General features: G+C 38.9%; 1 protein-coding gene across 1 annotated transcript; it reads left to right on the top strand.

Annotated features, from left to right (window-relative positions):
- Positions 1-8,109: 8,109 nt before the first annotated feature.
- LOC121987459 (FCS-Like Zinc finger 3-like) lies at positions 8,110-9,027 on the top strand. The gene is made up of 2 exons (XM_042541240.1): positions 8,110-8,636; positions 8,733-9,027. Exons 1-2 carry the CDS (start codon positions 8,443-8,445, stop codon positions 8,908-8,910), a joined length of 372 nt encoding a protein of 123 aa, XP_042397174.1. The 5' UTR covers positions 8,110-8,442; the 3' UTR covers positions 8,911-9,027.
- The last annotated feature ends 283 nt before the right edge of the window (positions 9,028-9,310 follow it).

Raw genomic sequence — 9,310 nt, 5'->3', positions numbered from 1 at the left:
TCCTATTTCATTACATTTATTGATGATTTCTCTCGGTTCGGTCATGTGTATTTGATTTCTCACAAATCTGAAGCATTGGATTGCTTCATTCGTTATATGAACGAAGTTGATGTTGGAACCCCAAGGTGGTTTGATGTGAGCAAACAAGCTAAGTTAGGTCCTGCGTTTGTTTAACCCTTGTGTCTAAGTGTGCAGGAGCTTAGGAACACAGGAAGTCAAGCGGAAGACGCGGCTAGCGAGAAGGACGACACGGGGAGAGAGCCGACGGGCTCGGTGCGTCCGAGGGACGAGGTGTCCGCGGAAGAGTACACCGGTGGACGAGAAGAGCGTGCGCGGCGCTCGAGGGACGAGAAACCGGGAAGGAAGGCTGCTCGAGGAGAAGGCCGGAACATGGGTTCGGGTGAGCCCTATTCCGGAAGGTCGAGATCACCCAAGCTAGCGGAGCCGGAGCGAACAGACCCGGACCAAGACGAGCCGAACTGAGATGAGTTGAATCGGAGCAGAGAGCCTGGACCAGAGTCAACTTTGTTGACTTAACAGGTCCGGGCGCCCGGATCAATTCCAGGCGCCCGGACCTCCGGGCACCCGGAACCATTCCGGGCGCCCGGGGGTTCATATTTGACCAGATCGAATCTGATCGCGAGCTGACCGTTGGGGGATAAAATTTATCCCCCCGGGGGCGCCCGGAACCCCTTCCAGGCGCCCGGACCAGTACTATAAATAAAGTACTGATCCGTACATTTGAAACAACGAACTTGTAATCAATTCTTTCTGTGCTTCCAATTCTGTTCTTTTCATTTGTGCTGTCAACGTTGTAAAGAGGCTACTCCGCCCAGAGGAGAATCAGATAGTGCGCTTACATTCCTTGGATTAGCAATCCCCTGATTGCAAACCAAGTAAAACTCTGGTGTCTATTCTTCTTTACTTAGTCTCTTTTGTTTATTTATTACAAGTGTTAATTACATAGTTGAAATCCGAGAAAGGTTCGAGTTTTATTTTGTAGGGCAATTCACCCCTCCTCTCTTGCCGGCCTGCAAAGGGACCTACAAGTGGTATCAGAGCAAGGCACTTCAGGAGGACTAACCGCCAATCGAAGCAACAAAGATGGCCGGACCAAGCACTGTTCCACCAAAATTCGAGGGGAACTTCGCAGACTGGAAGCGTCGTATGGAGGTATTCCTAAAAACAGATTTTGAAATTCGGTTTATTATGAAATATGGTTTTGTAGCTCCAATAGATAAAGATGGAAAAGAAAAAGAAGAGAGCGATTATACAAAGAAGGAGCAGAATGAGTCGGTAGCAAACAGCCGTGTGGAACATCACCTGCTGAGCGTATTACCGCCTCAAGAGGTCAACCGCATCGAAAACTATTTATCTGCTAAAGAACTTTAGGAGAAGTTCTTGGAACTCCACGAAGGCACGTCCGAAGCAAAGCTCGCTAGAAAGGACATCCTCCGCAACAAACTGATGAACATCCGTCTGGAGAAAGGTGAGAAAGTAGCCGGTCTACATGCAAAGGTAAAAGAACTAGTTACTAGTCTCGAAAACCTTGGTGAAACGGTAACAAACCGGGACACTATACGCTACGCGCTCAACGCGTTTCCAAGAACTCCGGAGTGGACATCAATCGTCGATGCTTATTACATCTCAAAAGACCTGGAGGTAAGTACTTTAGAAGAGTTGTTTTCTACCCTTGAATTACACGAAACTAGATATGCAGAGATATCAAAGGACACAACCCAGACTATGGCACTGAACGCAACCAACAAGGATGAACCTGAGTCAGACTCTGATGATGATCAAGAAGCATACATGGTAAGAAACTTTAAAAAGTTTTTTAGATCTAATAAATTTAAAATGCAGAATAAAAAGAATCAAAAAGGTAGAAGAAAGGTACGGTGCTACCAGTGTCAGAAGGAGGGACACCTAAGGGAAGACTGCCCAGAACTCAAGAAGGTCAAAATGAAGACACCCAAGAAATACAATCTAAAAGCAACTTGGGATGACACTTTTTCATCCGAATCAGAAGCTCAAGAATATGCCGGGATAGCACTGATGGCAAGCTACGAAGGACAAAGTACATCAGAACCCAGCATCGATGAAGGGGGAACGACCTCAAATAGAAGTAGCGAAGCAGGGGGAGATTCAGGCTTTATGTCTGATATGGTAAGTGAGGTATGCCTCTTACCCCCTGATGAACTTTACTCTGGTATTAAGGCAATGACTAAATCCATGTATAAATTAGAAAATAAAAATGCCAAATTAGAAAATGAAATTTTAGAAACAAAGAGAATTTTGGCAAAATCATGTCTTATAGAGGATTTTGAAAGATTGAAAATTGAAAATGAAAAGCTAAAAGAAGAAATAGAACGATTGAAAAAATCTAATGATTCAAATATTTCTACTTTTAGAAATTATAGAGGTTTAAATTGGTATTATAGATTTCATCAAAGTCAAATTAGAAATATATCAAAAATCTATATACTTAGGAAATACTTGGTTAATCCTGTAGGTAGGAACCTTTACTAGGTTCCAAAAATCCGTTTAATTTAAAATTAAAGTCCGACTTAGCATTTTCAGCAAGGAAATTAAACAACTAATTTCATTATGAGGTTTTGTCTAAGGAAGTGGTTGTTGCTCCAATAACCAAGAAGGTCTAGTGCCTCACCACGACCTGGAAGCCAAGTATCGAAATGAAAAGTTTAATTGACTAACTGAAAAAGTATTAATTTAAATTACTTAATGCTTTAAAAGAGTTATTCAATATGTGTTAGAAAATAGGTAAAATTTTCAACTTGACTTAGAAATTTTTTTTATTATCTTAGAAATTTTTATGAAAATTGACTTAGAAATTTTTTTTTTATGAAAGTTATCTTAGAATTTTCTTATAATATTGCCTTATAATTTTTCTTAAAGTTGACTTAGAATTGTTTCTTTTGAATATTAACTTAGAATTTTTTTTTCTGAAAAATGTTTTACTTAAATTTTTCTCGAACGAAAAATTCCATAGACATTTTTAAATATTTTACACTCAAAATTTTTGTTTGAATTTACCTTAGACTTGTTTATAACCCCAATTTTTATGTGATCAAAGGGGGAGAAGTATGTTAAGTCTAGGGGGAGGTTAGATAATTTTTTAAAATACTTGGACTTATTTCAATATAAATTTTTTTTTTACATATGTTTACCCTAACTTAGCTTGGGGTTGCTCACATCAAAAAGGGGGAGATTGTTGGAACCCCAAGGTGTTTTGATGTGAGCAAACAAGCTAAGTTAGGTCCTGCGTTTGTTTAACCTTTGTGTCTAAGTGTGCAGGAGCTTAGGAACACAGGAAGTCGAGCGGAAGACGCGGCTAGCGAGAAGGACGGCACGGGGAGAGAGCCGACGGGCTTGGTGCGTCCGAGGGACGAGGTGTCCGCAGAAGAGTACACCGGTGGACGAAAAGAGCGTGCGCGGCGCTCGAGGGACGAGAAACCGAGAAGGAAGGCTGCTCGAGGAGAAGGTCGGAACATGGGTTCGGGTGAGCCCTATTCCGGAAAGGTCGATATCACCCAAGCTAGCGGAGCCAGAGTGAACAGACCCGAACCAAGACGAGCCGAACTGAGACGAGTTGAATCGGAGCAGAGAGCCTGGACCAGAGTCAACTTTGTTGACTTAACAGGTCCGGGCGCCCGGATCAATTCCAAGCGCCCTGGGGTTCATATTTGACCAGATCGAATCTGATCACGAGCTGACCGTTGGGGGATAAAATTTATCCCCCCGGGGGCGCCCGGAACCCCTTCCAGGCGCCCGGACCAGTATTATAAATAAAGTACTGATCCGTACATTTGAAACAACGAACTTGTAATCAATTCTTTCTGTGCTTCCAATTCTGTCCTTTTCATTTGTGCTGTCAACGTTGTAAAGAGGCTACTCCGCCCAGAGGAGAATCAGATAGTGCGCTTACATTCCTTGGATTAGCAATCCCCTGATTGCAAACCAAGTAAAACTCTGGTGTCTATTCTTCTTTACTTAGTCTCTTTTGTTTATTTATTACAAGTGTTAATTATATAGTTGAAATCCGAGAAAGGTTCGAGTTTTATTTTGTAGGGCAATTCACCCCTCCCCTCTTGCCGGCCTGCAAAGGGACCTACAGTTGAGAATCAAACGGAACATAAAGTTATGACTTTACGCACTGACCGTGGTGGGGAATATTTGTCTGATATGTTCAAGACAATATGTAATTATAGAGGGATTATAAGACAACTGACAATCCCTGGAACTCCACAGCAAAATGGGATAGCTGAAAGAAGAAATAGGACTCTTCTTGAAATAGTTAGGTCTATGATGGAGCAGGCTAATTTGTCAATCTCCTATTGGGGAGATACATTATTAACTGCAGCCTATATACTTAACAAAGTGTCTTTAAAGTCAGTTCCATCTACCCCATATGAACGTTGAACAGGCAGAAAATCAGATTTAAGTAATCTGAGACCCTGGGGGTCAGTTGCTTATGTTCATGATAGTTCTCACAAGTATGGAAAACTGGGACCTAGGGATAAGAAATGTATCTTTATAAGATATCATAAGACCTCTAAAGGTTATGTTTTCAAAGGTGAGCAACTAGATGAAACCATCTTCAAAATAGATTCAAGAGATGCAACTTTTCTCGAAACAGAGTTCCCAATCAGAGGTGATGTTGATAAAAATGTTCCTTTATTTGAGGAGAACGAGATATTATCAACAAGAGAAGTGTCAAAAGGGATATATGAGTCTAGTCAACCGAGTGAGAGTGATATGTTGAGTCATGAGTTGACTTCTCAACAACCCAACTTACGGAGAAGTATTCGTAAGATCAAACCTAAGAAGAGCTTTGATATTGAGAATGAGGCATTGGTTACACTTCCAATTGATGGCTACGAACCTCAATCCATTGAGGAAGCATTGGGATGTAGAGTTAAAGAAAAATGAAAAGTTGCAATGGTTGAAGAGATGGAGTCCATGATTCAGAATTATGTTTGAGACTTAGTCGATCTTCCTCCGGGCCGAAAGGGATATTGGGAATAAGTGGATTCTCAAAATAAAGAGGAAAGCTGATACAGATACAAAGCTCGTTTAATTGCAAAAGGATATACCCAAATGGAGGGTATTGACTTTGAAAAGACATTTTCTCCCGTAGTGAAATTTGTGTCAATACGAGTTATTTTGGCCTTTGTGGCACATTATGACTTGGAATTACATCAAATGGATGTAAAAACCGCTTTCCTTAACAATGATCTTGACGAAGAAATTTATATGGTTCAGCCAGAAGGTTTCATTGCTGAAGGCCAAGAGCAGAAAGTATGTAGACTTAGAAAGTCTATATATGGGCTAAAGCAAGCGTCAAGATAATGAAACATAAAATTTAAAAAAGTCATTTTATCTTATGGATTCGAGATGATCCATGAGGATCATTGTGTTTTCTTGAAAAGAGAAAAGGAAAGTATGTCATTTTATCATTATATGTTGATGATATGCTGATAGCTGGAAATGACATAGTATATATGAATAAAGTTAAAAAGTGACTGTCATCACAATTTGATACAACGGATATGGGAGAAGCTGAATACATCTTAGGAGTGAAGATCATAAGAGATCGTCATAAAAGACTTTTGGATCTATCGCAAGAGTCTTATATAAATAAGATGTTACATCATTTTAGCATGTCAAATTACAATGTAGAACATATACCTATTGTGAAATGTATCGTTTTGAGCAAGAGTATATGTCCTAAAACTCCAAAGGAAATAGCTGAGATGAATAAAAAATCATATGCCAGTGTTATTGGTAGTTTGGTGTACACTATGTTGTGTACACGTCCCAATATCAGCTATGTTGTGAGCTTAGTCAATCGCTTCCAGTCAAACCTAGGACCGAGACAATGGAAGGCGGCAAAAAGGATATTCAGATATCTGAAGGCGACAATAGATTATTATCTCTGTTTTCAAGGATTATATATGAGTCTGAAAGGTTATTCATATGCAGATTGGGCTAGGGACCTGGATGATAGAAAATCTACATCAAGATATGCATTCTTGCTGAATGGTGGCGTCATCTCCTGGAACAGCAAGAAACAAGCTTGTGTAGCTTTGTCGACTATGGAAGCTGAATATGTGGCATGTTTAGCGACTGTGCAAGAAGCAGTCTGGTTGAGAAGGTTTCTGAAGCATCTGAAAATTATTGAGGATAGTGGGAATCCAATAATTGTCTACTGTGACAATCAAGCTACAATAGGTTTTTCCAAGGATCTCAAATATCACAGTAAAGGCAAGCATATAGAAATTAAATATAATTTTGTGAGGGATATTATGGCTAAAAGAAAAGTAATTCTTGAGTATGTCCCTATACGTGCTAAGCTTGTAGATCCTTTTACTAAGCCAATAACTAAAAAGTCATTTAAAGAACATATAAAGTCTTTGGGACTTCATAGAATGTAACAATATTGAAATAACAATTAGACTTTGTGATTTGATTGTGCCATTTATCATAATTTTTTCAGTATATATGTTGTATTTGTTACATTCATATAAGATCTCGGTGAGCATATTGGCAGGTGGAGATTGGTTCACTCACATGGGCAATCATCTTTGTTTGTTAAGTGCAAATAGGGGCAAGACCATTACTTATGGAACAACTTACGTAGCTGAAATTAGAGACAGATCCATAAGTTGAGGTCACCTTGATAATTGTGTCAAAATGAGATCATTTATGTATTAATAATAATCGAAGTAAATGAACCCACTAGTTACTGAACCTGTTAAAGGCCAAATTAGAATTCATATGTTGAATTCAGGATTAGACATTAGGTATGTCTAGATCAAAATTTGTACAATATTAAATTTGAACACAACATGCGCTCTTTTTAATAAAGAGAATAACATCGTAACATGTGATTCATACCACATGTGCTATTGCGACAATAAAGGTAGTAGGAGAATGAATCTCTATTTCTCTACTATGTGAGACCTTTGAGATTATAAGTTAATCTCAATTTTTGTCTTAGTGACTATTTAGCTGTTTACTTGAAGTTTTAATCAGTGTTTGTAACTTTAGCGTGTATCCTATGGCTATGGATGATTCGGTCTATGGAGCATAACTAGAAAAGCAACTGATTAAAATAAATATATTCTATCTAAAAAGAAAGATTAAATATATTTACATTTTTTGATGTTATTCACTAGTCGACTCATTTCTGTTATGTATAGAAATGAATGTGAATATTGGATATAGAACATGCTTTTGACATAATGGTTATTATAAGAGATTAGAGATGTTCATATTGATGTAAATGAAAATTATTTAATCTGGGTAAATAGCAAGACATGGATATTTCCAAGATAATGGTTGTGTGTCACTTGAAGATTGGATGGTTTTTGGATAAATGCTATGTGCCACCAGAAAAATGGCTATGTGTCATGAAAAATGAGTCTCTAATTTATTTGAGCGGCTAAGTAAAGTGTAACAACTTTGTTAGCATTGATCGCTCAAAGAGCGACTAAGTAAAGGTGTAACAATATTTTTAGCAACTATCACTCATTGTGCTTGCTGTCACACGAATCATTTTCTCTAAGTATGGATTGGATGTTCTAATATGGTCTATGCGACCAAACTCTCAAATAGTCTATGTGACTTATTAGGTCTTTGTAACTAACTAGTCTTTGTGACTTCCTGAATAAACTAGTCTTAGTAACTTACCTTGGACGAGTGGGAGATGTAGGAAATGGGGAAAGTGGGAACATGAGAACATGCCCACGTTCCCCACTACTCTTAATGGAAAAATCCATTATACCCCAGGGGTTTTTTCCTTTATAAATGGTGCGTCCAAGGATCATTCGGCAGAAGAGGTGCAACGAAGACGAGGGAAGGAGAACATTTGAGGCGGTGGGATTGGTTTCATGCAATTGTGGAGAGCTTTCCGATCCTGTGATTGTTCTTCTGACAGCGAGTCTTACCGTCACCAATTACAGATCTACGGGAGATTATGCATTTACCGTTTTAATTCGTTTTAATTCATGCATTTAGAATTATCAACAAGAGATGCAAATATGCAATGCATAAAAGGTAAATCACTGACAAGGAAATACTGGAAAACTATGTGCTCAGCAATCCCTAGTTTGCGATTACCTGCTAACCTTTTTTTTATTGCAGTGCACAAGATATCAATTTCCATTTAGAAAAACAAGATTCCTGTCAAACAAGATGACCACATTCTCAAATCGTGGCAGTGTTTTCAATAATTTCTGTGGCAATGTAGACAAGCTAACCACCCCATGCCAGAATCCAGATCCCCAATCCCTATCATGCCCCAATCCCTCAACCTGTTCTTGCAGTGCACCATACACTGCCTTCCCCCTTTAAAAGACCTCACTCCTCCAACTTCTCGCAAGGAAGTAGAGATAGTAGCACAAGTGATTGACTAATAAGATGGCAGGGTTAAGCGTTCTCTTGGAGACAAAAAAGAGCATGCCAAAATACTCAAATATCGTAAGACAAACCTCACTTATCAAGAACCCCTCTACTTCTTCTTCTTCTTCTTCCTTCTGCACAAGCCCTTTTCTGGAAAACTGCTCTCTCTGCCGAAAAAAGCTGCAACAAAGCAAGGACATCTACATGTATAGGTGAGCGGACCAAACCTTCTTGCCTTTTCGGAGTTGAAAATGGAAGTTTTTATCTCATTCTGCGATTCTCTACTGGGTGGCTTTCGACACGAGCAGAGGGGATCGAGCATTTTGCAGCGAGGAGTGCCGGCAGAAGAAGATATTTATGGACGAGGAGGGAATGAAGAGAAACCACTGCTCCTTCTCCGCTACGGCCGCCGCGTCGAATCGCAGTAAGCCGAGGAAGAACGGCGGGAAAGACACGGCTTCCGTAGCCGGTCGCCTCGCGTGCTAAGCGGTAGTTTTAGGAAAATATAATCACGAAACTGCCACTGCTAGTTTTTTTTTTAATAAGTAAAATGGTTGCACTTCATCCTATTAATTTTGAAAATAAATTATCTTTTTCGTCGAATTCATCTATTTATAAATTTAAAATAAATTGGAGTGGTTAATTTTGGACGACTACATACTTAAATAAAAACTACTCTCATTCTCTACTATTTAATGGTTGACTATTAACACAATCTTATTATTTATATTCCTTTATATAATTTAAAATAAGGTATGAGAGATATCTTGATGGGCATAATCAATTTTTACTAAAATAATATAATTTATATGTCTCATGAATATGGAGGGATGATTATTTAAATATGTCTTGAGATTAATTTTCAATTCGTGTAAAATATTATGTT

This window comes from Zingiber officinale, chromosome 5B (genome assembly GCF_018446385.1).
Source record: "Zingiber officinale cultivar Zhangliang chromosome 5B, Zo_v1.1, whole genome shotgun sequence".
Classification (NCBI taxonomy): domain Eukaryota; kingdom Viridiplantae; phylum Streptophyta; class Magnoliopsida; order Zingiberales; family Zingiberaceae; genus Zingiber; species Zingiber officinale.
This window is presented reverse-complemented; position numbering and strand designations above follow the sequence as displayed.